We start from the raw sequence: 27737 nt of genomic DNA on the forward strand, positions 1-27737 counted from the left end.
TCTAGAGCCAGTACTCTACAACAAGAAAAGTCACGGCAATGAGAAGCTCAAACACCACAACCAGAGGGTAGGCTCTGTTCACCACAACTAGAGAAAGTCCACACATGGCAGTGAAGACCCAGTACAGCCCAAAATAAAATTTTTAAAAAAATTTAAAAAGAAATCTGCTAGAATTTGCTGAGGGAGGCTTGGGGAGATAACTATGAGGGCTTTTGTGGAGGCAGTCAACACATGAGCCACAGAAGATGAAAGTCAAGTCCACGAGGCAAGGACGAAGGACTCACCCAGTATGTGCGAAGCACAAAATATGAGACAACTCAGTATATCTGGAAATGCAAGCAGTTTGAAGAGGATTGGCTTATAGGTGCATGATAAGTGCAAAGTGGCAAGGAATGTGTTAGAAGAGGTAAACTTATTCAGATCATTAAAAATCCTTTTGCCATATTAATAAGGGGGAGCTTTCAGTTAGGGATGATGTGGTCAATTTTTCATTTCACCAGATTTATGATGAAAGCAACATGGAAAAGAAATTAGGAGTTGGGCTGGAGGTAGGGAAACTAGAGTCTTCTCAATGTGAGAGACAGGGAACCTGATATAAGATACAGACTGTGAGCATGAAAAAAAGAGGGGGTAAGTTTGAAGGTTCCATTAGAAGTAGAATTGATTAGACTTGGTGAGGGATTAGATTTGGAGAACAGAGAGGACAAACTTAAGGGCAATGGTCTTGTTTTCTGAGTCACGGGTAAAGAAACATGTCATGCACAGAAATACAGAGGCCATGAGAAAGAACAGAATTTAAAATAGAAGATAATTTTCAGTTTTCAGTCTGGCATATAAGGAGCTTAGAAGTTCTTCTCACTTCTGTCCTTACAAGTAGGATGAACAGAAAATCAAAAACCAAGAGAAAATCTTGAAGGAAGCCTGAGGGGTAGAAGTGGGTACATCTTATTTATAGAGGAGCAAGGGTAAGAATTACATTGGGGGAATTTCCTGGTGGTCCAGTGATTAGGACCATGTGCTTTCACTGTCAGGGCCAGGTTCAATCCCTGGTTGGGGAACTAAGACCCTGCAACCCATGCGGGGAGGCCAAAATAATAATAATTACATCAGACTTCTTCAGAAACCAAGAAGAGAGCACAGTAAAATGTCTAAAGTGTTGAAGGAAAAAAAAGTCCATCAACCTAGACTTCTGTATCCAACAAGATTCTCTCTCAAAAGTGAAGGAGTAACACTTTTTCAGGCAAACAAAAATTGAGGGAGTTTGCAGCCAGAAGATCTGACTTGCAAGATATGCTAAAAGAAATTCTTCAGAAAAGAAGGAAAACGACATAGGCCAGAAACTCAGATCTACATAAAGGCAGAACTTTAGGGAAAAGAATAAAGATAAAATTAAAAAGTCGGGTAACCAGAATTTCATAGATGTCCGATTTGAGTACTTTAGAACTTCCAGCTAGATGTCCCGCGGGCAGTCGAATACGGCTCTGCAGGGAGGAGTATAGGGGCCATTATCTCTAAGGAGATGGCCCGTGGAAAGGGTAGTTTCACTAAATCGCTGTAAGGCGGTCAGAGCAGATAATTAATTCAGAAAACAAAGAATACACACTGTGTGTCAAGGTTCTGTCCCTGGAAATAAGGAGAGACTCCAGGAAGGGTGACAAGGAAAAAGACAAGTTATATGAGGGGGCTGACTGGAGTAAGCGCACAACAGAATTCGAAAAGGGAAATCTCTGTTACTATTTTTAGCACTACACGCCTTTAAAAAACATATCAAACACAGAAAAACACAAAAAATTACCTACAGTCTCACCATCTAGAAAAAAGTTAACTATCTGACGTATTTTTTTCAAACTTTGTATTTTATTTTTTAAGGGCGGGCGCCCTCTCCTGTTCTGTGAAAAGAGCCGAACCCTTACTGGAAGCCGCGCACCGCCCGGGGAAGGCTTTGAAGACGCTGGGATTTAAGGAATCGGATTAGAGAGGCTGAAGACGATGGAGAGGGAAACTGGCACGAACCTCCCTTTACAGACTAGAAATTCAAAGAACGAAGCGCTTTCTCTGCAGGCTCCCCGAAATAATGCACCGGTCGGGGGCGGAGCCCAGATCAGCGGCCCCGTCCACCCCGAAGCTGTCGGAAGTGCGCGAAAGCGAGGGCGGGGACCAGCAGCGGCGCCGGATCTGCCCGGGCGTGGCCTTGTGACGCGACGTCACGTATCCCCTGTCTGGCGGCCCATTGGTTCGCCACTACCACCCTTTTCCCGGGTAGGAGAACTGGTCGCAGAGCCGGAAGCGAGGTAGACTTCGGGTTTGAGACAGCGGCGGCGTTTCAGGCAGAGCGGTCTAGTGCCAGTGGAGCTGGCCAGCCTCTCCATTCAGGCTCCATCCCGAGTTGGAGAGAAACAGGATTCTGGTGGCCCTTGGGAGGCGCAGAGTCGGATAGCCAAGTATCCGTTGCAAACTGAAATAGCGGAGCTAGTGAGGGCCACCGGAAGCCCCGCCCCTGGGAGGAGTCGGGAAGCCGCGCCGAGGAGGTAGGAACCCAAAGAGACGGCCCCTGGGGTGGGGTCCGCCTGCCATGGCCACACCCCCGGGGGCCGGTCCCGCTGCTCTTCGCTTTGTAGCTGCTGCCAGCTGGCAAGTCATTCGCGGACGCTGCGTGGAGCATTTTCCCCGAGTAGTGGAGTTTCTGCGATACCTGCGCGCTGCTGCCCCTGGCTTGGTTCGCTACCGGCATCATGAACGCCTGTGTATGGGCCTAAAGGCCAAGGTATTGGAACCAATAGGACCTGGTAGAGGGGATAGGGATCGACTACTTGGGGGTGGAACCGGTAGGAAAAGGGCAGTTTGCTCCGACGTGGGCTTTCTGAGCTCAGTACCCTCCACAGTTGGTGGTGGACCTCATCCTGCAGGGCCGGCCTTGGGCCCAGGTTCTAAATGCCCTACATCACCACTTCCCAGAGTCTGGACCTGTAGTGCGGGACCCCAAAATCGTGAGTAACCCTTGAAGCGAGCCCTACCCCGGTTAATACCTGATGCAGCAAAGTTGCTTCTCTTCGTGGTCACTGGATACTGGTGCCCCTAACCTGTTTGCCTTCCTTACCCTCGACAGACAAAGCAGGATCTGAGGAAGATATCGGAGGCTCAGGAAACCTTTTGCCAGCAGGTGAAGCAGCTGGCAGAAGCCCCTGTTGATTTGGCCTCGAAGCTGCAGGTGGGACTGGCTGCTTTGGAAGCAGTGGTGTAGCTGTTGTCTCTAGCCCTCTCTGACCTGCTGCTTTTCCTCCTGCAGGAACTTGAACAAGAGTATGGGGAAACTTTTATGGCAGCCATGGAAAAGCTGTTTTTTGAATATTTGTGTCAGCTGGAAAAAGCACTGCCTACGCTGCAGGCACAGCAGGTTTTGTTGGGGCAAAACACTTAAGGGCAGAATGCTGGGATGGCAGGTGGGGTTGTAACAAGGCCTGTGGTCTTCATGCCTCTCTCCCTTCTCACAGCTTCAGGATGTGCTGAGCTGGATGCAGCCTGGAGTTTCTATTACTTCTTCTTTTGTCTTGAGCCAATATGGTGTGGACATGGGGTGGCCACTTCCAGGTACCAGGACCATGTGGGAGAACTAAGAATTTGGGGGGTGGAGTTTTAGCTTGAGACCTTTTGAGACAGCCCACTGGAAGGGTTACATCGGCCTGAGGTATAAGAAACCAAGCTGAGTGGATGTGTTCGAATTTTAGCTTTTTAAGAAGCCTTGTTTTCTTCTTCAGAGTACTCTGCTACTGATTCAGTGAACACGACAGAGCCCTCAGAGCAGAGTCCTCCTCAGCAACCAAGACCAGCACTCCACGACCCTCTGCCAAAAGCCTCTCCTGGCCCACTGCTTCCTCAGGGACCAGCCTCGAGGAAGCATCCGGAACCTCTGACAGGCCACCATTTCAATCTGGCCCCTCTAGGCCGGCGAAGAATCCAGCCCCAGTGGGCACCCACTAGCAGAGGCCATAAGGAGCGCCCCACAGTCATGCTGCTCCCCTTCAGGGACGTGGGTTCACCAGCCCAGGTCACATCTAAGCCTGGGAAGAGCAAAGATGGCACACATACAGCAGATGCAGCCGGTGCTGTGGGCACCAGAGCACCCTCGACCGGGAAGTCTAAGAGTCCATCTGAGACCCTGGGAGGAAGAGCTCTGAAGGAGAATCCAACTGACTCATCTGCGTCGGAGCAAAAGGAGTGAGTAGAACAGCTGCATCTCCCTACTAGCAGCACGTGCCCTGCCCGCTTTCCTTTCACCCTGTCTTTGCTTGCTCCCACCTCAGGAACTGCCACATGGACTGCCACATGGAACCACTTAGACTGTCATTATCACCTCCTAGGAAGTCAGGTAGGTATCCTGAGTCAGAACCAGATCAAACAGCCCTTCCTCCTGGGGACTCCTGAGGATCTGTGTTCACTGAGGAGAGTGCCTGGACTCTGCTTTTCTCCCTACAGTGTGTCCTCCATCTCTGTACAGCTCTGACATTACCATAGGGGACCTGGTTTTGGACTCTGACGAGGAAGAAGATGGCCAGAGGGAAAGAAGAGTGAGTAGGAAAGCTGGGAAGTGGATGGGTGGGCAGAACAAGACAGAAAGTGACATGCTCTAGGATATGGAGGGCTCAGGGCACGTTTCAATGATGATAGGATCTCCCTGCTCCCTTCTCTGCAGGAATCTCTGGAAAACTATCAGAAGACAAAGTTTGACACCCTGATCCCCACCTTCTGTGAATATCTACCCTCTTCTGGCCCCAGCACTGTGTCTATCCCCTTCCCTGACTGTACAGACAGTTCTAGACTCCTGTGATAAGACTGAAATGCTCACGACATTCTGCCTGTCTCCTTTCTCTCATACAGTTTAGTGGGGATAAAGTGAAAGCCTGGGCTTGGGTTGCCCGACTATAATGCTGAAGTTACTTTGTAATGCTTGATAATTAAATTTTGGATTTGTTAAACACTGTCTTGATGCAAGGAAGGGGAATGAAGCCTTCTCTAAGGTCTAGGTAGGTCATTCTTGAGAAGCATAACCAGCCTCTCTGGGGCTGGAAGCTGATCCTTTTGCCATTTTACTTCCCTTGGAGAGTGTTGTTCAGACATGTCCAATTACCAGGGCTGAGAGCCTGGAAGAAAAATTTCCTTTTGCTATTCTGAAAATACTCTGTGGTCCGATGCCAGAATATACTTTGTAAATTCTCATGCTGCCAGGTTCGTTGCAGGTAGTGGCTCTAGAATGGAGATGTTTCACGGGAAGGGTACTCACTGTCCCTGACTCTACTGGGTCAGTGCCGGCTCCACTTGCCCTGGGGTAGCACCCAGATGCCAGCCTTATGCAGAAAATCCCAGAATCTCAAAGTCATTGGGATCTCTCTTTATTGAGGTATTTAAATTATGTAAATACTTCCACGCTTTGTAGATATTCAGAGGTCTATTTAATGAATCCGATTAACAAAACATGATTCTAAAAGCCTACCTCTACCAGAACCAAGGCCACATAAAACATTTATGTATGAATCAGCCTCTCTTTTCAATCCTCTTCAGAATGCTGGGTCCCCAGATTCCCACTTGATTCTCTCAGCTTCCTTTTCTCAGCCTGCCTGCCTTGCTTCCTCCCCACTAAGTGCCGTCGGCATTTTGCATGTGCAGATAGAGAAGTACAGGATTACTGCAGGAACCGTCAGGAGAGGATAGGAAATGACCAAGTAATAGCCTAAGTAGCTGGGACGAGAGAGGGGCCCACTTGGGAGCCCTGTGGTGGATGCTAGAGCCCTGGGAGGGCAGAACTGCTCAGGTCTAGCTCTCGTCACTGAAGATCGGATTCACCTGCTGGGTGACACGGATGAAGGTAGTTCTCCGGCTCAGCTCCTTCAGCTTAGCTGCTCCCACGTAAGTGCAGGTGGAGCGGATGCCTCCAAGAATGTCTCGGATGGTATGTTCCACATCCCCTTTAAAGGGCACCTCCACTGTCTTTCCTTCTGAGGCCCTTAGAAGAAGAAAAGCTTTCTTACCTTTTCTCGCTGGATTCCTTACCCTGGTCTCTAGCGTTTAGTTCTTCCCTGTTCATCACTTTTCTTCCAAGAACTGTACCATCCATCTCCCAGCAACCATGAGTTCTGCCATCACCCTTCTAGGAAAGTCATGCTTTCCAAGAACCCTTGGCCTCTGGCCACCACACCTACCTGTACTCAGCCACACCCCCGGCATACTTCTTCATGGCCATTTCGGAACTCATGCCGTAGAAGAGCTTGTACTTCCTGCCATTCCTCTCGATGAGCTCACCACCTGACTCACTGTGCCCAGCCAGCATGCCGCCCAGCATCACGAAGTCAGCCCCTGCCCCTGCCAGCACCAGCGAGAGGGTAAGAGATGAAACTGGCCCAGGTGCCCAAACTGTCACCCTCAGAAGCAACTCACACCAAGTTTTCAGGCCTCACAATGATTCTGGCATCTTCCTGGTTTTGTTTCCTTAGCTGGCCCATAACCCAAGCACACAGGCCTGCTCTGCCCTGACTCTATTCCTCAGTAGGCCTGACTTTTCCAAGAATTTCAAAAAGAGTCTCTGCCAGGCTTCTGCTCTCTGCTTTTTGTTGCTTTTGCCATCTGCCTCTTTTTACTGTGCCCAGCCAAGACTCACTTCAAGTGTCTCAAGAGCAAAGGTCTCCAACTTGAGTGTGAGCAAGGATGACCCAGGAAGCTGGGAAAGTACAGATCTGCAGCCCTACTCCCCAGAGCTAGATCCTGTGGATGTGGTGTGGGGCTCGGACCTCTACTCCATCCAGTTGTCCAGGCGATGGTGCAGATGGTCCTGGCCCACATTTGGAGAGTCTGTATTAGAGTTTCAGGATGTCCCCTGCTGGCTGCCCCAGGTGACACCATAGACTTCTGGGTCCCTAGTCATATTATTAAAGAACAGCTTTCTTGGACTTCCCTAGCCTGATCCTCAACCCGCTCCAGTGTTCTTGCCTGGAGAATCCCAGGGACGGGGGAGCCTGGTGGGCTGCCGTCTATGGGGTCGCACACGGTTGGACACGACTGAGGCAACTCAGCAGCAGCAGCCTGATCCTAGACCCTCAGAGGTGACTCATCCTCTTCTACAGGATCCTCCTTACGTGCCCTCCTTACCGAAAGCCTTGGCCACATCCCCAGGACAGCTGCAGCCTCCATCCTGCAAAGTAAGGAGCACTGTGAAGAGACAGCATGGATGCCCCAAGCCCTCTAGGAGGTCCCAGCGGCCCAGCTCAATGCTGACAGGGACCCAGGAACCCTAATCCAAACTCTACCAGAACCTCCAGACGTGGGTGAGAACCCAGATGTTTGGCAGCTTCATACTCTATCCTGCCCTTGACCTTACTGAAATGATGTGGCCTTTGAGGCCGTGAGCAGCATCTGCACACTCCATCACTGCACTTAGCTGTGGATACCCCACTCCAGTTTTCTTCCGGGTGGTACACACGGAGCCTGAGAAGAATGTGACAAGAATGAGGATGAAGTTGTTCACAGGTGTCTGCCACTGGAGGGGTGGCCAGTGGCCCCCAGTGAACCAGCTTACCTGGTCCAATTCCCACTTTGATGATGTCAGCCCCAGAGAGGATCAGCTCTTCCACCATTTCTCCTGTTACCACATTCCCTGCCTGGGACAGAACCATCAAAACAGCATGCTCAGGGTCAGAAAGAGTCAACATTATTACGAAGAAGAGTCGCTGGGTTCCCCTTTTAGATGAGTCACTTCAGAGGACCCTGCTTCCCAAGCTGAGCTAAGGGGGTGAGTGGCCAGTGTTACGGTTGTACTAGGGTAAAGTGGGGTCTAGCTGGAATAAGATCACACCGGATTTACAGTAGATTTCTCTCCCTCCCCACCAAGACACCCAAACATATCCTGTCCTTAAATTGTTACGTCATGAGACCTCTCTGGCTTCAGGGGAAGTGGGAGGACATGGTAATGTAGGCTCAGTACCCACCTACCCAGCTGTATTTGCTTTTGATGAACAGGACAGAGAGACCCCACAATGCTGTGAAGAAAACAAGGCCTTGTCATCACTCCCCTGAGCTTGTAAAAAATAAAACTGCATTTCATGCAACCCCTTTAATGTAAGACCGTAGTGTCTGTCCATGTCTTTGGGCAGGTGTGTATGTACCAGAGATATGTACAATGCATAAGTGTTCCATTGTGGTTTGGTGAGTGACATCGGGTACTGGATTTACAAGACCGTGTATCAAGGGTCAGAGAAAACAGCACTGGCCAGTAAACAAACATCTAAAATGGGGGACCGTGGATAACCACCCAGTGCCATGATTAAGTGGACTAGGAAATGCAGTAGAGGAGAAAGGAACTTATAACAAAATAGAGTGGCAGGAAGAGTGGAGGAAGGAGAGGAACGGACCCACTAGAGGGCAACAGACATACCATGATGGTGTGTTCAGGGAAGCGCTTCCGCACATCCTTCACAAATTCCACAAAGTGTTCAGAGTAGCCATTGGCCACGTCCAGGCATACATACTTCACCTGGGGAATAGCGTTCAGGATCTGTTCCAGCTGCTCAAAGTCCGAAGAGCCTGTGCCTGAGCTGGCAGCCAGATGCTGTGAGAGAAACAGGGCCATGAGCATGTCAGAGGCAACAACATGGCTGGTTAGCCAAGGGGAGTGGGGAGGTCAGGGTTGGAAGACAAGCAAAAGGGATTGTCGGAAGACGGCTAAGGCAGGGGTCGGGAGGACCGGTGTTACCTCAAGACAGTCAGGATTCTGGCTGGCAAACTCTTTCCACTGCTCGAGGCTGTAGTGTTTATGGACAGCAGTGAAGAGGGAGAACTGGGGAGAAGAAAGCGTTAAAAAGGAAAGAACTTGTTAGAACCGCTTTCTCTGGAAACAGACCTTTATATTATCCTATCTGAGGGACAAAAGGACTGAAGTCTGGAAAAAGCAACTTGAAGATGTCAGTGGTTGAGCTGAGACCTCAGTTCCACCATTATTCTCCCTACAAATGCAATCGGGCTTTTCCACATAAGCCAGTACCTGCCCAACACTCCCACCAAAGCACTAAGTCATTTGGATTGGACTTTACCTGCCAGCGTGTGCAGTGCTTCTGACTTAAAAGGTGACAAGGACAAGCTGTTGGTGCAGTGGGATAAGCAGCAGACGAGAGAACCATGAAAAGGCTGTACAGAGACAGTGTCTGCCTGCACTGACTCAGCTCCTCCAATGACAACCTAGTACAGAACTAACCTATTTTTGGTATTTTCTGTTCCATTTATCAGCAGTAATTCAGTGAGCCTAAATGCTCACAAAATCAAAAGAGGTAAAGCCTTAAGGTTAACAGCCAATAAGGTACTACCCTTTCTCCATCTCTGCTAAAGTAGTGGACAAAAGGGACTTTGTCGGTGGTCCAGTGGTTGAGACTCACTTCCCATGCAGGGGGTGGGTTCGATCCCTGGTGCCACATGCTTCAACACATGGAACCCACCCCCCCAAAAAAAAGTAATGGACAGATTTTCTTAAATCATGGACCAACCTGAAAAGTCTGTTTCATTCAGCCTGTTTTGGTTAACCAAGTTCAAGGCTAGAATGACTCATCAGACTTATGTTCCCTAGCTCAAAAAATTGCAGACAACATCCCAATACAAAGGCCACTGTGAATGCTGGTGTTTGTGCTTTAAAACTGCAGACATGTGAATAAACAAGGCAGCAGTTGAGAAAGCACAAATCTTGCAACTGATGAGATCCAAGGGATTAGCCGGCAGTAAGGAAGTGCGCATGCTATACTCAGACATCATCAACATTGCTCAGCCAAAGCTGCTACTGAATTCTGCTTTCTCAGAACACTGCCACTAACAAAGAAAAATCACTCTAGGAAGTCATCACACCTGGGAGATATCTTGGCATAGGGTGGCATGATGAATACATCCAATTACATACCAAGCTAGAGATCTAGAAAAAGGTCCTTGCTTGCACCCAACCTTTTAATTATTACTGAGACTTGCCTGTATCTCTAAAATCTGACTTCTTAAACATTCATCAGCAGAAACAAAAAGCCAGTCTCAACATAAAGCTCAAGAAAGTCCCAGCAAGGTCCATACGTTGTAGGACATCTGTTAACACTGAAGTCAGATTCACCATTGCTGCTTAACTCTACTGGACAGGCCAGGTGGACAACAGGCAACAGTGGGATTGCTAAGCAGATATTGAATGGCAACAGAAATATGGTACCAAAGCTGCGTAACTATGAACCTCAGAGAAATGACAGCATACATTCCAGAAAGACTTCTAGCAATCAGAAACAGAAAGGGAGACGAAGTCCTTAAGGATAGCAGAGCCACAAGCAGCAGCAGAATCCATCAACCAGGGCTACATGGATAACCAGAAGAGTGTATACGTCCTCAGGATACCCAAAGTAACTATCTGCTTTCTCAGCTACAAGTATAGAAGCAAGTAATATAACTGACAGGAGCAGCATCTTCCATTTTGAAAACAAGCAATAACCTGAATAAGAAAAACATTCCATTTTGGGCACATCCCAGAACACTCAGGAACCTAGGACTTAAAAGGAAGAAAAAAAAAAAAAAAATATATATATATATAGCAGGCATGAAAGAAACTAAATTTCTTCTCGATAGGATTTTCTAGTTGGGAATTTTTGAATGCTCAAACTATATTTAGTTTCTGGACTAAAACAGTGAATGCTGAGTATCCTAACAGTAGTGTAAAGAGAGATGCATGTGGTTTGTAGAGGGTGATCTGGGTAGTGGGAAAAATTGGCAGGATGTTTAAAATGCTGGACAGGAGAAGAGGGAAGTTTCGTTAAAATGGGTGCAAAACTTAGCTTTGAATCTCCCTAAGTCAGATGGCCATTTAAAGTTATCAGATAAAGAGGCCTTAGTACTATTGCAGAAAGCAGTAAATCAAGCATCCTGTTAATTGTCAGAGCTGACCTGGGATGGGAGTGGGGATGCAGATACCTATGCAGTCAGCCCACAAAACACCATGAGGAAGGGGCATGAGGGAAGTCCTACCTTACAGAGGACCTTGGCCATCTCAAAGGTGCCCACAGTATCCATATTGGCAGCAATAATGGGGATCCCAGTGTACATCTGCTTTGAGTTCCGAAAGGCAAAGGATCTTGTGAGATCCACCTGCAGATGCGAACAGGAAACTGAGCGTTTCACTCATCCAAAAACAAGTACTGCAGGAGAGCAAAAGCCAGGAATCTTTCCCAGTTCAGGCCCTCCAAGGAGCTTGGAATCAAGAAAGAGCAACTAGGAAAGCAGGCTCACCTCACTTCGAGACTTAAGGGTACTGCGTTTGGGCCTCAACAGGACATCCTTGAAATCCAGTTTGACGTCGTTGTCGATGTGAGGCATGGCAGGGACCTTAAGATAGCAATGAATCTGAGGGTTGGAAGGTAGGAAAAGTCTAGGAGAGGGTAGCTGAGTCAACTTCCCTTTAGCTCTTAATGCCCTGTTAGGGCTGGGTGGCTTATCTCTCTCCTAGCTTAAATCGTGGAAAGTCTGAGCATTGACTGAGGTACAGTCCCTGAAGAATGTCACTTCAGACCCATGAGGTTTCACTTTCTCTCGGTGTCTTCAACAAATAGTACTATTTGTTGGGGAGAACTGGGATGGAGTCGTGAGTGACCCTAAAATGGTGCATTCTTTACCCCCACCACTCTTCTTTCTGCCACCCTTACAAAGACCAATCTGGGGTAAGGGGCAGATTTGGAAGCGAGGAGTGGTGGGTTTCTCATAAACCAGCTTCCGGGATAGGGGTACTCACTTCCTGTCTCCGTGATTCGAGTGGCAGTTGACCAACGCTTCTCTCGCTTAACCACAGCCTCGCGCAGCCCCGCTGAGCCTTGTGGGATAACAGGTTGGGCTAATTTGCCGCAGAGAACTAGCAGCCTAGGAATTCCGGCTTCGGTGGCAGCCGTGCAAGGCCTTCTGGATAACAGAGTTCACACACTGAGGATGCCGTCGGATCCGAGGGACAGGGGACTACAACTCCCAGAGTGAGACGCGCGGAGCTGCCCCCTGGCATGATGGGAGGAGTAGTTCGTTCCGTGCCCTCTTATTACTAGCCCCAACTCACTGGGGACTCTCAGAATTGTCATCTCTGCTGTGACTAAGCTGGCTGCCTTTTTACTTTCTTTTTTTTCTTTCACTACGCTACCGAAACGAAACGCAGAAATATTCCTGAGCCTTTCCGGAACCCCTTGGAAAGAAGGGAGAGGGGGAATGCGAGGCAGGGGTGGAGCCTGGCTGTGACCCGGAAGTAGAAGTGATTCCTGCCGGCGGAGTGCTGGGGAGAGGCATCGGCGACCGTAGCGGCAGAAGCAGCAATTTGTCTGTGTGCAGCCCCAAACTGAGAAGAAGATGCTAATTAAAGTGAAGGTGGGAGCACCACCAGCCTTGCCAAGACGCAGTGGTACTGGGCTGGCCGCTGTGCCTTAAGGGAGAAACCGGGAAGGAAAACCACGCCTTTCCCGAGCCTGGAGGGGGTTGACAGCTTCGGGGCTCCGCGCGAGGGGTGCCGGGAGGTAGGGGGGAGGCCCAAGAGGACTTTGAGAGCAGGGGGCTGGCCCCGTCAGGAGACTTTTCCTTACCTGCTTTTACTTCAGGGCCGCCTTTGTCCGAAGTCTCGCTGTTTGTATGCACCCCCGCGGTCTTAGAGAAGGCCTAGCAGCATCTTGGCCTCCTTATCTCTCGGTTTTTTTGGAATGAGCTCTGTTCCCCATCCTTCATCCCAAGTTACCCGGTTCTCCCAGCGCCTAACGTAGGCTACTCCGAGTACAGCACAGCACAAAAGCGTTAGCCTTTTGTGGGAAATGGGGCCTCCCAGAAACTAGACTGTAAGCCTTGGCTAGTTGTTGCCAAGATGTAGTATCTCAGCCTTCCTTCAGGAACCAAAGGTGGGAGCGTGTTCAGTCAGCGCCTGCCTTTCTGAGCCAGCATCCTGGACTAGCCTCAGTTCCTTGACTGAGGCAAGTTATCAGTATCCTAGTACGCGATCTCCATCCCGCCTCCCATGGTTCTTCACTAATTCCCAACCCTCATTAGCCCTACCTGCAGTTTCCTCCTTTGTGCCTTAAGACGGAGGGACAAAAACTAACAATTGGTGCAGTGCAACGTTAAACTTTTTTTTTTTAACTGCTAAGTAAGTCTGTCGTTACTGCGTCTGCTCCTTAGTGTATTTACCACGCATAATAGCAATTAACATCTTTAGCTCTTCTGAACTACCTCTTAGCTAGGGATTGGGGCCAAGCAGTATTTTAAAGGTCATTGTTTTTTAAAATTTGAATAATGACTTACAGCTTATAGCTCAGTCAGTAAAGAATCCGCCTGCAGTGCAGGAGACTTGGGTTCGATTCCTGGGTCAGGAAGATAGATCCCCTGGAGAAGGAAATGGCAACCCACTTCAGTATTCTTTCCTGGAGAATCCCATGGACAGAGGAGCTTGGCAGGCTGCAGTCCATGGGGGTCACAAGAGTTGGACACGACTTAGCAACTAAACCACATATTTTCATTTCCTTTGGATAAATACCAAGGAATGGAATTACTAGGTCATGTATAACTTTAAAAGAAACTGCCAAACAGTTCTCCAAAATGTGGCACCATTTTACATCCCCACCTGCAATGAGTAAGCATTCTAGCTGCTCTGCACCCGTCTTTATTTTAGCTGTTATAAGGCAGTGAAATGTTACCTCAGTCAGGTTTAAATTAATCACTGTTGGTCTTCCCCCACCACAGCATTTTGTCATTGAACTTTTGTATTTGGACAATAATAATCAGTATGGCATTTCCTTGTATGTTGGTTTGTTTTATTAATTGTATGTCTCATTGTCTGTTGATTGTAAATCTTCACTTGAAAAAGATTGTTGACAGAGGCTGAGTCACTTAATTTCTTTTGTATCCCCTCCAGTGCTTAGAGCAGAATGTTAAGTTTAGCTTCATCATAGTTCAGTTGAATACCATTAGATGTATTCCTAGGTCACAATGATCAGATTTGAGGGAAGAAACCCAGTATGACGTGATCTTTTAAAATTGTTCGGTTTTATTTATTTATTTTTAATTGTTCAGTTTTAGGCAGTTTTAATTTATGGACAATTTCAAACATATAAACAGCAAAGAGAAGGAATAATGCACCCTATGTTGTTGTTTAGTCACTAAGTCATGTCCAGCTCTTTTGTGATCCCATGGACTGTAGTCCACCAGGCTCCTCTAGGTCCATGGGATTTCCTAGTCAAGAATACTGGAGTGTGTTGCCATTTCCTTCTCCAGGGCATCTTCCCAGCCCAAGGATTGGACCCAGGGATCAAACCCGTCTCCTGCATTGGCAGGCGGATTCTTTACCACTGAGCCACCAGGGAAGCCCAAAGCACCCTATACACAGTTTCAAAACTATCATCTCATGGCCAATCCTATTTTATTTATACTGACTACTTTTCTTACTTGATATTTTAAGAAGCAAACCCCAGATAGTGTACCATGTATTATTTGTACATATTTCAGTATTTATCTGTAAAAAAGAATTTTTTTCCTAACATAACCATAATTATTACACCTCAAAAATCAATGATAACTCCTCACTATCATTGTCTTATTTATTTTTTACAATTTGTTTGAATCTGGATCCAATTAAAATTCATACATTGTGCTTGGTTGGTAAGTATTTTAGGCCTCTTTAAAATTGTAATTCTACATTTCCCTGATTTTTTCTTGTTTAATAACCTAGATTATTGGCCCCATAGAGTTTCCTATGTTTTGGATTTTGCTGACTACATCCCCATGTAGTCTTTTAATATATCTCTTTCCTCTTTATTTCCTGTCAATTGATAATAAGATCTAGAGGCTCAGGTAGTTCTGTTTGTCTGTTCATATGAGAATAATTCAGGGGTGGTTTTGTGACATTTACTTCTGTCAGGTGGTTTTGCTTTCTGTGATGTTAGTAGTTGCCTAGATCTATTATTGCACTGGAGTTTACAAAATGGGGATATTCTGATTTTATTGTTGCTTCCTACATAAGCTGGAATGCTGAGCCGTGTCCAGCACAGTGCCCATTAGCCCTCGTGGGCTATCAAGCACTTGAAATGTGGCCAGTGAGACTGAGGAATTGGAAGTTTTATTTCAGTTATTTATTTTATTTGTATTTCATTTTAGTTAAATATAAGAACTAAAACTTTATTCAGCCCTTGCTACTGCTGCTGCTAAGTCACTTCAGTCATGTCCAACTCTGTGCAACCCCATAGACGGCAGCCCATCAGGCTCCCCCGTCCCTGGGATTCTCCAGGCAAGAACACTGGAGTGGGTTGCCATTTCCTTCTCCAATGCATGAAAGTGAAAAGTGAAAGTGAAGTCGCTCAGTCCTGTCCGACTCTTAGAGACCCCATGGACTTCAGCCTACCAGGCTCCTCTGTCCATGGGATTTTCCAGGCAAGAGTACTGGAGTGGGGTGCCATTGCTGGGAAACCTTTTAACTTGTTTGGAACAAGTTGGGAATGTAAATCTTTTTCAACTGTAAATTATGAAAAAAATTTTAATCTTTTGAATACTTATTTATGTGGCTGCATTGGATCTTGGTTGCATCATGTGGGATCTTTTGTTGTGGCACATGGACTCCGGCTCAGTAGTTGTGGCACTCCGGCTTAGTTGCTCCTTGGCGTGTGGGATCTTAGTTCCCCTACCAGGGATCGAACCCTGATCCCCTGCGTTGCAAGGTGGATTCTTAACCATTGGACCACCAGGGAAGTCTCATCAACTGTAAATTATGAAATTTAAATACAGATCAAGTATTTGAGATGAAAACTTACCATCTGCATTGAAGTGTGCTGTAAGTATGAAATGCACACAGGATTTGGAGATTTAGTTAGAAAAAAGAATGTAAAATATATTAATAATTTGCATATATTGGGTTTCAGAATATTAAAATTGCACCTTAAAAAAATGTGGCTACTAGAATATTTAATATTGTATATGTGGCTGTTACTAAGTTTCTATCTCTAGTAGACGGTGCTACTTTACTCTCATCAAGGACATTATTTTAATTTTTTTTTTTTATTCCAGAGTGTTCATGGTTTTTAAAAAAGGAAAATACAAAAAAGCACAAAAAAAGTAATTTAAGTCAGCCATAATCTCACAACTCAAAAGCACTGATGTGTATATCCTTTCAAACTTTTTTGAAAGCATATAAATACATATGTTGATTTATTTATTTACAAAATTAGAATTATACTATTAATCTAAACACAATTTGAGGAGTCTGTGGTTTTCCCCCTGTGTCTGTACCATAATTTATTTAACCTTCAATTTAACCTTAAATTGCTCTTTCTAGTTTTGCAGTTTCAAAAGGTTGCAGTCCCATTATCATAGATATATTTTTGGACATATTATTTTCCCAGAAGCGTTGTTGCTGGGATGCCATATGCCAGAATGCTGTCTGGATACATTCATAGGCTTTTGTAGTCAATCTCAGAAACAAGAGAACCAGTCCTAGACTTTTAGAATTTATAAACCAGTAATTTTTTTCAAACCTTGTAAAGCACAAGCATCCAACTCTTGGGAGGGCAGTTCTAGGCCTCCTGTTAGAGTTTTTTGTACTCTTTAAAAATTGTTATTATTAAATCAGAATGAATATTTATTAATATCCATATGATAAAGGAATATATTTTTATTAGAAATGTAAATAGTACAGATAAAGGGAGAGTCAGGTTTGGTAAACCCTGTGCTCAGTCCTACTCCTCTTCTCAAGGATAATCATCATTTTAAGAGATATGTATACTTTTAATCCTTTTTATGTATGTATGTATATATCTACATGTAGAAAGTGATACTAATCGTATATTCTTTTAGATCTTTCCATGTCTGTGTATAAGCTGTTGCATAATAAATATATCATTCTATGGATGTACCATAGTTTGTTTTCTTATTAATAGGCATTAGGCTATTTCTCGGAGAGGGCAGTGGTGCCCCACTCCAGTACTCTTGCCTGGAAAATCCCATGGACAGAGGAGCCTGGTAGGCTGCAGTCCATGGGGTCGCTAAGAGTCGGACACGACTGATCGACTTCACTTTCACTTTTCACTTTCATGCATTGGAGAAGGAAATGGCAGCCCACTCCAGTGTTCTTGCCTGGAGAATCCCAGGGACAGGGGAGCCTGGTGGGCTGCTGTCTATGGGGTCGCACAGAGTCGGACACGACTGAAGCGACTTAGCAGCAGCAGCAGCAGCAGCAAGCTATTTCTAGTGTTTTGCTTTTATAAAAGGTGTTACTGCTACTGCTAAGTCACTTCAGTCGTGTCCGACTCTGTGCGACCCCATAGACGGCAGCCCACCAGGCTCCCCCGTCCCTGGGATTCTCCAGGCAAGAACACTGGAATCGGTTGCCATTTCCTTCTCCAGTGTGTGTTACAGTATACTTTATATGTTCCTCTTTGAATATGTACTGAAATTTCAAGTTTTTCCTTTAGGTTAGTTACCTAAAGATAGAATTGTCTGGTTAAAGAGTCTTTGCATTAAGAACAATAAAGTGAAATATTTGTGGACAACGCAGAATTGTATACTTTTCATTTGGTCAGGAAAGAGCCTAAAAAAAATACCGTATATTGTCACTGTCATTTCATGAAAGGATTTTTAACAGCTGAATATATTTAGTTTCAGGGCTTCCCAGGTGGCACAGTAGTAAAGAATCTGCCTGCCAGTGCAGGAGATGCAAGAGACACAGGTTCGATCCCTGGGTTGGGAAGGTTCTCTGGGGTAGGAAATGGCAACCTGCTCCTGTATTTTTGCAGAAAATCAGAGGAGTGTGGCGGGCTACCGTCCATGGGGTCACAAAGAGTCAGACACAATCGAGAACGCATGCACATATTCAGCTTCATGAAAATCTCACTGTTGCTATTCCTTTTCTCATTTTAACATAGACTATTGAATTTTCATATAGACCAGCTTGGTTTGGGGTGGAAACTTAAGAATCACTATTGTAATTTATTATTTTGCATCCAAACAGGTCAATCCAAGGGAGTTACTCCTGCATTTTTTTTTTTTTTAATATCCTTAGTACTGAGCCATTGTCATGGTTGAGAAATTAGGTCTTATGTCCTTTCTTCATTCTGACCCCATAAGTGGGAACCATATGTTATTTTGTTATCTGCCACAGGAGTGTACATCGAGTCCCAATACTAGGTCACCTGGGCTTCTCAGGTGGCTCAGTGGTAAAGAATCCACCTGCCAAGGAAGGAGTTGGAGATGCAGGTTCGATCCCTGGGTCAGGAAGATCCCCTGGAGAAGGAAATGGCAACCTCGTCCAGTATTCTTGTCTGGAAAGTCCCATGGACAGAGAAGCCTGGCGCACTACAGTCCACGGGGTCATAAAGAGTCAGATGCGACTTGGCAACTGAGCACGCATGCACTAGATCAGCCAGACTCAGGCAGTGCTGAATATGGAGCTAAAAGCTCTGGTTCTGGGGCCAGCGAATTTGTGTTTGGATCCACACTGTCCTTTTGACATCATAGGCATGCTTTTTAACCTGTCCAAACCCCATTTTCCTGATCTATAAATGGTTATAGGAATAGTACATATCTCAAGTTACTTGCAAGGATTAAATATTGATGCATTTAAGACACTTGGTATAGTTTCTGACTCTTAGAAAGTGTTCAGTAAGTGTTGGCTGTGATCATAACATGATCTTCAGTGTATTTAGTGAGTGAAGTTGCTCAGTTGCGTCCGACTCTTTGTGACCCCATGGACTGTGGGTCCTCCGTCCATGGGATTTTCCGGGCAAGAATACTGGAGTGGGTTGCCATTTCCTTCTCCAGGAGATCTTCCTGACCCAGGGATTGAACCTGGGTCTCCTGCGTTGTAGGCAGACGCTTTACCGTCTGAGCCACCAGTGTATTTAGCCTTTCCATTATTATTTATTGACTGCTTATATGTCAAACACCATACTTTGTGCTTAGACTGGGAAGATTGAACAGTCTCTGTCCTTTAAGAAGTTGGAGTATAAATTGGAGAGTTTGACACTTAACTAGCTGTAATATCTATTAAAGTGCATTGGTGACAAGCCATCAATCTTAAAGGGTCCCTTAAAGGTTTGAGAAGGAGTGGAAGAGGGGATGGCAACAAGGAAAACAGTAGAAGCAAAGAAAATGCCCCTAAATTAGACTGTCCATTTGTAGTCTAGATTACTGTAGACTGATGCAGGTGGAACTTTTAAGAGCAAGGATGGATGGGAGATAAGATAGGATGAAGCACAGTATTTGTAAGTGTACAGTTGTGTTTTGGGTATCAGCAACCTTTAGCCTATGGAAGAAGTCAAGAAGACCAGAGCTGCAATTTTAGGATTTAGGTGAAAATCTGGAGAAGATACAGAAGAATAGAATGTTGAGTTCTAGTATGGCTTAAAAAGCTGGTCAGAGGTGATCTCTAGTGTCCTTGAGAATGCTTTGAATTATCTGAGTGTTAATTTCTAGCATTAGTACATAAAACAAGGTCCTTTTCAAAGGAATACTCTCCTTAGGACAACTCTCATTGACGTCTTATCCAAAGGAGTTATAGTATCCTCATGGATTCTAATTGGGTGGGGGATGAGATGACCTGTGAGATTAAGAGGTCAAATGGTTTACAGACTCTTCCCCTGTCAAAGTTGTTCACAGCCTAAAAATGTCTGAAATTGGGTATGAGCAAATACTCCTGACACTTCAAATCAACTTTGCTGAGAGTGTGCATTTCTCAAAAGGAAGTCGATCCCCCAAGGCTAGGCCAGGATGTTTTACCTAGGAGACAAATTGTATACTGAACTATAAGACTCAGGAAACCCTTGCCTATTTCAGACGCTGACCGGAAAGGAGATTGAGATTGACATTGAACCCACGGACAAGGTAATGTATGCCCAGTACCTCTCCAAGCCTATCTCCCTACATGTACCTTTGCCTGGGTATGCTGATGAACTTAGTCCTTTTGCTCTCATGCTATCTGCATAGCTCTTGTTCTTTCCACTTCCATGGTCCCTCCCCCTGAGCAGCCCCTGACTACTTGTACCCCTAAAGGTGGAACGAATTAAGGAGCGTGTGGAGGAGAAAGAGGGAATTCCACCACAGCAGCAGCGGCTCATCTACAGTGGCAAACAGATGTAAGTATGGAATGGAAATGAAAGTATGCTGATGGGTTTTTTTTCTTGGCTATGCTGGGTCTTTGCTGTGCTGCCTTTGCTGTAGTTGAAGTGCATGGGATTCTCAACGCCGTGATTTCTCTTGTTGCAGAGCACCAGCTACAGGGCATGTGGGCTTCAGTAGTTTCAACTCCCGGGATCTAGAGCACAGGCTCAACAGTTGTGGTACATGGGTTTAGTTGTTTCTCGGCATGTGGGATCTTTCCAGATCAGGGATTGAACCTCTGTCTCCAGCATTGGCAGGTTGATTCTTTACCACTCAGCCACCAGGGAAGTCTGAAAATATCTCTAATTTCTCTTGTTAACAGGTTACCCATATTGCTAATACCCCTGTGGGCTTTTGTCTGTGTTCAAAATTGAAAGAAATATCAAGTTACAGTTGGGGATTAGTAAAAATATAAAAGATGTAATTTTTTTTCTCATATGCATTCATAGATCTCCAGAGATCCGTGAAACCCAGGTTAAGAACGCCACTCTAAAGGGTATTGCTAATACCTTTTTTTTTTTCTTTTTTGCCTCTTCCTGTAGGAATGATGAGAAGACAGCAGCTGATTACAAGATATTAGGTGGTTCAGTCCTCCATCTGGTGTTGGCTCTGAGAGGAGGAGGTGGTCTTAGGCAGTGACGGACTCTGCTCCATTTTACCTCCCTGCCCTGTCACTCATAATGAGGCATCATATATCCTCTCACTCTGTGGGACACCAGAGCCACTACCCCCTCCCCTGGATGCCCAGTCTTGTGTGTCTGTTGGTGGGAGATTGTGAGGACCCCAGGAGGCAGTGTTCCTGGCCCAAAGGGCCCTTGCTGGCTATTGGGTTTTAGTTTGCAGTCCTGTGTGCTTCCCTCTCTTATGGCTGTGTCCCTGGTTCTCAATAAAATATTTCTTGACCTCCTGGAATCTTTCTTCTATTGCACAAATGTGACTGAAATCAAAGTGGACCCAGGGAATTCCCCAGTGGTTCAGTGGTTACGATTCCCTGTTTTCACTGCTAAGGGCTGGAGTTAAGTCCCTGGTTGGGGAACTAAGATCCCACAAAACGGGTGGGATCTTAGTTTTGGGTGTGGCCAAAAAAACCCAGAACGGACCCAGTGCACACCCAGTTACACCAGGTTGAAGGACTGTGACAATGGAAGGGAACATACCCTTAGAGGAATTCTCAAACTGTAAGTGTATACTCAGGAGTGTGCTAGAGCCAACTGTTACTTGTGCCAGAGCTAATCGTTGGCATCTTTCCCAGCCCCATATTAACTTACTTCATGTTGGTAGCTTGAAATTGGCCATGGTCAAGAGTATTTACAGAAATTGACAATACAAATCAGTCCTTCCCCCCAAACTGGTTGTTAAATCTCTTTCAGCATACTACTGATGTGGGTGGTAGAAACCAGGAGAGTGAGTTCTCCCCCATTGAGATGCTACAGGACATTTGGGCCTGGTTCAAGAAAAGCCCTCAAGAGCTTAATCAACACTACATTCTTTTATGGCTGGAATATTGCTGAGGGCTTAGGTTTCTATACCATGGAGAGGCTGATATTGAGATAGGATGAGGAGTGATGAGCTATGATGGATCACTTTAGGTCTCGGTGAGATAAAATGAGAGAGGGGTACTAGAAGAAAGGGCTTCCCTTCCTTGGCTCCTCTAGTTCAGTAGTATATGATGAGCCTGGGTTGGATGGAGAAACAAGACCTTGCAGAGACCTGAGGGTCATAGGAGCTGTCGGCGACGGTACTTTGCTGAGGTCCTTCCCCTCCTCCACCACCAGAGGGCGCCCTTGTGCGGTCTTGGGCCGACCTTCCCCGCTCGGCTTGGCGACGCTCTAGTCGCCGTTTCTCTGAGGCCCGCCGGCGGCCACTGAGCTGTGAGAGCAAGGCCTGCCTCCGTGCGCACAGCCTGCGGGCACGGGTCATGGCGCGACTCCCCAAACTCGCAGTCTTCGATCTAGGTGAGGGACCGGGTTGGGGAAAGTTTCGTAAGGCACAGTATTTCTCCAAAGCCCAGTAGCTGCTCTCGAGGCCCTGCGCCCTCGCAGGCTGAGACACCCTCATCTTCTCCCTCTCGCAGATTACACGCTCTGGCCGTTCTGGGTGGACACGCACGTAGACCCCCCGTTCCACAAGAGCAGGTGAGGCAGGGCTGGGGAGGCCTGGGGCCAGGCGGGGCTCCGCGGGAGCTGAGCGCACTCTCGCCGTCTCCAGTGACGGAACTGTACGAGATAGGCGGGGCCAGAGCATCCAACTGTACCCTGAGGTGCCTGAGGTCCTGGAACGATTGCGGGGCCTGGGAGTACCCATCGCGGCCGCTTCACGGTAAGAAGAGGGGCTGAGTCGGTCTAATGTTGAGAGATGTGTGCATGAGGAGACTTCCGTGTAACCCTTTGGCTGCAAAAATTTAGGCCGCGCAAATTTGCAGGTATTTGTACATTTTCGAATTGTACCCTCTGCTGTGCATTTTGTAACTTTATAAACATTGGCTCAGTGGTACCCGTATCAGGCAGGAAGGATATGGAATTGAAGCTGGACGGAAGATGCTTGCCCATCCCGGACAAACAAGAAGTTGATTTCCCCCTGGTTACACGTTAACTTCACTTGCAGCCTTGGCCCTCCATTCTCCCCATCTACTACACCTTTTTTCAGGACAGGTGAGGTTGAAGGAGCCAACCAGCTGCTGGAGCTCTTTGACCTTGTCAGATACTTTGTTCATCGGGAAATCTATCCAGGCAGCAAAGTCATGCACTTTGAGAGGTATGAAGCGATAAATGGTGAAGCAGGGAGAGAGAAGACCAGGGAGACTGGAGGAGCTAAGAAGCCAGCGTGGTCACTCCCAGCGTGTCTTGCACAGGTTGCAGCGGAAGACTGGAGTTCCTTTCTCTCAGATGATCTTCTTTGATGATGAGAAGAGGAACATCGTAGATGTCAGCAAATTGGGTACTAAGTGGTGAGGCTAGCCATTTGGGGAATGAGGAGAAAGGCTTCCTAAGAGGGAAAGGGTTGGGAGGTATGTACAGGATAGTCTGCATGCAGGTGATGCCCCCAAAAAGGCGAGAGTCCTAACTGGGAGCCCTGAAGGCCTGATGAAATGTGGCTTCTTTTCTTTCTAGGTGTTACCTGCATTCATGTCCAGCATGGAATGAGCCTTCAAACCCTAACTCAAGGATTAGATGCATTCACAAAGGCCCAAGCTGGACTCTGAGGTCCAGTCATTTGAGGCACAGAACTGAAAGGAAATCAGGAGGGCATTTTCAGGTCCATTTGTAAATTATTAAAGTGTATTTGTGTGCGGCAGAAGAGATCTTACCCTGTGTGGGTTGTTTCTGTTTTGACCTGGGGTGGGCCATCCAGAGGTGCAAAGACCAGAACGTGAGGCACTGGATCCGCCTTATGAACTTGTGGCAAACCGACTACGATCTCCTTGTGCGCTCCCCATTCCCACCCCTCTCCCGAGCTCTGTCAAGGGCGTAAAAAACTCTTGCACTGGCCCCAAGTAGTAGGGTGCATTACCCTGCACATTTCTTTCCAGGAAACAAAGAGTTTGTTTGCGGGTTGGAGTGGGGCGGCCTTTTTATTCAGCGGGAAACTAAGCGGCCGCTTTGAGAGGAGCGCGTGGGTTTGGGGCTGGTGTGTTGGCTCACGTGATAGCAGTGGTCTCACTGGCGCCTGTTGATGATGTCGCCGCGGTGCCCTAAGGAGGGATTGGCCGAGGCCGGTCTCGGAGTGAGGCGTACGGCACCTACTCGGGAGCAAGGCGGAAGCGCACGGGATACCGTGGGGCGGAGGCGGGAGAGGCGAGGGTCGCGATGAGTGGGCTTGGCCGGCTGTTCGGGAGGGGTGAGCCCGGGCAAGACTGGTCCCCGGGAGGTGCTGGCCGCAGGGGGCTGGAGGCGGGGAGAGCAGGAGACGCTGTCTGGAAAACCCCTATAGCCCGGCCTTCTCCCGAGCCAGCACCGCCGCCTTGTCTGCGTGCGCGGTTCCAGCTGCCTTCCTGGGAGGGAAGAGCCTGAGGCCCCGGAGGGGGCGCGAGTGGAGGGCGTGGCTACTGTGCTGGCTCCCACTGTTGAGGCTTTGGGGACGAGTTTCTTGGCATGCAGTCCTTTCCAAAGCACTGGTGCTTCCTTCATGCTGGGCCGGAGGCAATCTGAGGTGACCCAAGAAAGTTAGCCCTCTTGAGCTCCTCTGAGGTGGGGGAGACAGGCAAAATCTGGCATTTACAGTGTGGTGTGGCAACTCCGTGATGGAGATTTTCCCGAAAGCCAGGGGGTACACAGAAGAATCAGGGTGCTAGGTGGTGATCCGGAGTCTAGCAGTATGCCAAGCGGCGGGTGGGTGGAGGGTGGCGGGGGTGGGAGGGTGGTTGAGGTTCTCTAGGAAAAGGTAACTGTGCAAAACAGAGGCAGGGAGAAGTGTGGTATATTTAGGGAAAAGAAGTTCTGACCTCTGAGTATGGGTGGCTGGGTGGGTGGGTGGGTGTGTGTGTGTGTGTGTGTGTGTGTGTGTGTGTGAAGGACCCTGTGTATCTTGTTAAAAAACCTTTTTTGGATTTTATTCTGTAGGCAGTGGAGAGTATAGAAGGATCTTAAGCAGGCTCAGGCCTTCAGCTTTTTTATTTTTTAAAAAATAAGTCTGTTAGAAGTGCAGAAGATACAGGGGAAAATTGAGATCAGACTTTTTTTCTTTAGCCTCTATGCTCTGTTCACTTTGATGCTGTGGAGTCAGGACCTTGAGTATCTTCTAGGATAACAAGTGGAACACTGATTATAAAACGTGATTGAACTCTGGTGGGGAACGAGATAATGAGGAGGTTATGCATGTGTGGGTGCCGGCGGCACACGGGAAGTCTTTGTACCTTCCACTTGCTCAGTTTGCTGTAAATCCAAAATTGTTCTAAAAAAAAGAAAAAAAAAAGATTGGAAATGACTTGAAATGTAGCTAGGAATAAAAAGGATACTGGCTTTGGAATTCATACTGTCACATTTCAGTTCCCTTGCAGTCTCTTACTACAGTAGTTGTGATTTTAGATCAAAATGTTAACCTCTTTGTGCCTGTTTTCACATTTGTAAACTGGAGTTAGTACATTCATTATAGAAGGTCATTTGGGGATTAAAAACAACACTATTAAGTGCCTGGCACATACCATGCACTCCACGCTGCTAAGTCGCTTCAGTCGTGTCCGACTCTGTGAGACCCCATAAACGGCAGCCCACCAGGCTCCCCCGTCCCTGGGATTGTCCAGGCACGAACACTGGAGTGGGTTGCCATTTAATCGTTGGCTAATATTTTTCTTTCACACAATGTGGGCTGCTCCATTGGATTCCAGGAAAGAAGGAGAAGGGGCCAACCCCTGAAGAGGCAATACAGAAACTGAAGGAGACGGAGAAGATATTGATCAAGAAACAGGAATTTCTGGAGCAGAAGATTGAACAGGAGCTACAAGCTGCCAAGAAGCATGGGACCAAGAACAAGAGAGGTAATGGGGAGGGAAAGGTGCCACCAGGGAGGGCCCGGGGGAGGCAAGGGCTTCTGGCTCTGATGTTCAGGGTGTGGGCTGGATCAGCTGCCCTACAGGCTTTGCGGAGGAAGAAAAGGTTGGAACAGCAGCTGGCACAAACCGACGGGACATTATCCACCCTGGAATTTCAGCGTGAGGCCATTGAGAATGCCACCACCAATGCAGAAGTGCTTCGTACCATGGAGCTTGCTGCCCAAGGCTTGAAGAAGGCCTACCAGGACATGTGGGTATGGGGGGAGGGGAGGAGGGGACCCAGGCACTGGGGAGAGTAGCTTGGTTTTGTGCTGTGACTCTTAAAACCTCTCCAGATGTGAATTTAGAGTAGAGACGCCTGTGATGGCTAGACCTCTGTCAGCCTTCTTGCTTACTACAAGATGATCTCTGCTGGCTGGGACATTCTAGGGAGGAAATATGATTTCCTGGGTTTTTTTTTTTTTTTTTTTTCTTTTTGGCTGTGCCGAGCAACTATGGGATCTTAGTTCCCCAATCAGGGTTTGAACCTGGGCCCCCAGCAGTGGAAGTGAGGAGTCTTAACCACTGAACCACAGGGAAGTCCCAATTTTTCTCATTTTTTAAGACCCTTCAGAGAGAGCAACCAGTCTTCCCCACTGTGGCTTCATGTCATTTCTCAGCCCATGTTTGCCTCTTTATACTTTTCCAGGGGTCTCTTTTACCTGGTAGCCCTGGATTTGTCAGTCTGAAGCCACAGGCAGGAGGGACGTCATTCATGTGAGATTAAAAAATGAAGGGGATTGTCACCTGATTTCTGGGCTGTGTATCTTGTTCTCAGGGACATTGACAAGGTGGATGAACTGATGGCTGACATCACAGAACAACAGGAGGTGGCCCAGCAGATCTCAGATGCCATTTCTCGGCCTGTGGGCTTTGGAGATGACGTGGATGAGGTGACTGGGCAAGAGGGGTCAGGGAATGTTGAAGGCATGGGACCAGCCAGAAGGAATGCCCAAGAGAATTGTGGGGCAGGTTTGGGGGGAACTCCAAAAGTATGTTTTTGGAAGTAGAATTTTCCTTTGTTCTGAGTGGCCTGTCCTCCCGTATCCAGGATGAACTGTTGGAGGAGCTAGAGGAGCTGGAGCAGGAGGAATTGGCCCGAGAGTTGTTACACGTGGGTGACGAGGAGGAGGAGCCCCCGGTCGCACTGCCCAGTGCACCCTCTACACATCTGCCTGCGGAGCCAGGTGCCCAGGGCTCTTCTGTCATCTCAAGGACTTGAGGGTGGGATAGACAGGGGGGAAATTATTCCTCATCCATCCTGCCTCAAAGGATCCAGGCAGAGAGGGTTACTGCTACAGTTGCATAGGTTGTTAACTGCATAAGGGTACCTGGCTGAAGGGGAATGGGGACTGAGATCCAGCTTGTCCTTCACCCCACAAACCATGTATCCTGGTTTAGGGATGCAAATGCTGGGAGAAATGAGCACCTTCTGATTTGCACAAAGGTGCTATGGGAATTAGCAGCAGCCCAGCAAGCAAGACCATACCCTTAGGTTCTTTGCTGGGAGAGAGCATTCAGCAGGTTCCTAGTGTTACAGAAGGGGATGGTTGGAAGTTGCTGAGACCTTAACACTTGTCTTTCTCTGGGTGTTCTTGTCTCCAAAGCTCCCAAAGCGGATGAAGATGAAGCGGAACTAAAGCAGCTGGCTGAGTGGGTGTCCTGATGAGTCTGGGGTTGTCAGCTTGACGCTGCCTTTGTTGCTCTCTTTTCCTTAAGTGCCAAATGCTGAGCTAAAGGAACATGGCCTTGTTGGTAGGTCCTGCTGAGGGTGGTGGTGTGACCCTGCCTGAGAAAAGGGTCTGTGGCCCTCCCTTCCCTGGCTCAACTATGAAGAAGGATTGGTACGGGAAGAGCCCCTGGGCTCCCATGGATAGCATTACAGTGCCCTCATCCCCAATAAAACTGGGTGGACGGAACCCTAGTGCTTATGCTGCCTTGTCTACCACTGAAACTCATCTCCTGGTTCTTGGAGCTTTGTCTCAAGAAATGAGTGACAATGAGAGTGAGAAAGGGGAGCTGTAGCGTAGAACAAATGGAGCTTCCAGTATCTTAACCTGGT

At 47.3% G+C, this 27737-nt stretch overlaps 5 protein-coding genes across 12 annotated transcripts; 4 read left to right on the top strand and 1 right to left on the bottom strand.

Annotated features, from left to right (window-relative positions):
- Positions 1 to 1847: 1847 nt before the first annotated feature.
- TINF2 (TERF1 interacting nuclear factor 2) lies at positions 1848 to 8107 on the top strand. Of its 5 annotated transcripts, XR_003513024.1 has the most exons (11): positions 1858 to 2528; positions 2619 to 2764; positions 2883 to 2987; positions 3107 to 3208; positions 3287 to 3394; positions 3492 to 3588; positions 3756 to 4215; positions 4302 to 4366; positions 4474 to 4565; positions 4691 to 6374; positions 7113 to 8107. XR_003513024.1 is itself a non-coding variant. In XM_027553213.1 (10 exons), exons 2-10 carry the CDS (start codon positions 2747 to 2749, stop codon positions 7281 to 7283), a joined length of 1218 nt encoding a protein of 405 aa, XP_027409014.1. In that variant the 5' UTR covers positions 1858 to 2528; positions 2619 to 2746; the 3' UTR covers positions 7284 to 8107. The 5 variants fall into 5 exon arrangements, 3 of the variants coding, with proteins under 3 accessions (XP_027409013.1, XP_027409012.1, XP_027409014.1); XR_003513022.1 differs by having other exon boundaries at positions 1856 to 2764; XM_027553213.1 differs by lacking the exon at positions 4691 to 6374.
- On the bottom strand, positions 5371 to 11945 carry GMPR2 (guanosine monophosphate reductase 2). 2 transcript variants are annotated; one of them, XM_027553214.1, is made up of 10 exons: positions 11780 to 11945; positions 11281 to 11376; positions 11020 to 11139; positions 8738 to 8821; positions 8420 to 8593; positions 7565 to 7646; positions 7367 to 7473; positions 7138 to 7180; positions 6195 to 6354; positions 5371 to 5998 (listed from the first exon to the last, which is right to left on the bottom strand). In XM_027553214.1, the coding sequence occupies exons 2-10, from the start codon at positions 11365 to 11367 to the stop codon at positions 5809 to 5811; spliced, it is 1047 nt and encodes a 348-aa protein (XP_027409015.1). In that variant the 5' UTR covers positions 11368 to 11376; positions 11780 to 11945; the 3' UTR covers positions 5371 to 5808. The 2 variants fall into 2 exon arrangements, with proteins under 2 accessions (XP_027409015.1, XP_027409016.1); XM_027553215.1 differs by having other exon boundaries at positions 5425 to 5998; positions 11281 to 11394; positions 11780 to 11873.
- On the top strand, positions 11914 to 21060 carry NEDD8 (neural precursor cell expressed, developmentally down-regulated 8). Its single transcript, XM_027553220.1, has 4 exons — positions 11914 to 12393; positions 19825 to 19872; positions 20041 to 20123; positions 20691 to 21060. The coding sequence occupies exons 1-4, from the start codon at positions 12376 to 12378 to the stop codon at positions 20785 to 20787; spliced, it is 246 nt and encodes an 81-aa protein (XP_027409021.1). The 5' UTR covers positions 11914 to 12375; the 3' UTR covers positions 20788 to 21060.
- Positions 21061 to 21958: 898 nt separating this feature from the next.
- On the top strand, positions 21959 to 27594 carry LOC113899871 (magnesium-dependent phosphatase 1). 3 transcript variants are annotated; one of them, XR_003513025.1, is made up of 11 exons: positions 21971 to 22103; positions 22223 to 22283; positions 22357 to 22467; positions 22795 to 22902; positions 23000 to 23095; positions 23259 to 23403; positions 25472 to 25621; positions 25709 to 25886; positions 26454 to 26568; positions 26727 to 26862; positions 27283 to 27594. XR_003513025.1 is itself a non-coding variant. In XM_027553219.1 (6 exons), the coding sequence occupies exons 1-6, from the start codon at positions 22067 to 22069 to the stop codon at positions 23348 to 23350; spliced, it is 495 nt and encodes a 164-aa protein (XP_027409020.1). In that variant the 5' UTR covers positions 21959 to 22066; the 3' UTR covers positions 23351 to 23454. The 3 variants fall into 3 exon arrangements, 2 of the variants coding, with proteins under 2 accessions (XP_027409020.1, XP_027409019.1); XM_027553219.1 differs by lacking the exons at positions 25472 to 25621; positions 25709 to 25886; positions 26454 to 26568; positions 26727 to 26862; positions 27283 to 27594 and having other exon boundaries at positions 21959 to 22103; positions 23000 to 23085; positions 23259 to 23454; XM_027553218.1 differs by lacking the exons at positions 25472 to 25621; positions 25709 to 25886; positions 26454 to 26568; positions 26727 to 26862; positions 27283 to 27594 and having other exon boundaries at positions 23259 to 23454.
- CHMP4A (charged multivesicular body protein 4A) lies at positions 23875 to 27599 on the top strand. The gene is made up of 6 exons (XM_027553217.1): positions 23875 to 23985; positions 25472 to 25621; positions 25709 to 25886; positions 26454 to 26568; positions 26727 to 26862; positions 27283 to 27599. The coding sequence occupies exons 1-6, from the start codon at positions 23955 to 23957 to the stop codon at positions 27339 to 27341; spliced, it is 669 nt and encodes a 222-aa protein (XP_027409018.1). The 5' UTR covers positions 23875 to 23954; the 3' UTR covers positions 27342 to 27599.
- The last annotated feature ends 138 nt before the right edge of the window (positions 27600 to 27737 follow it).

Source organism: Bos indicus x Bos taurus, chromosome 10 (genome assembly GCF_003369695.1).
Source record: "Bos indicus x Bos taurus breed Angus x Brahman F1 hybrid chromosome 10, Bos_hybrid_MaternalHap_v2.0, whole genome shotgun sequence".
In the NCBI taxonomy this organism is placed as follows: domain Eukaryota; kingdom Metazoa; phylum Chordata; class Mammalia; order Artiodactyla; family Bovidae; genus Bos; species Bos indicus x Bos taurus.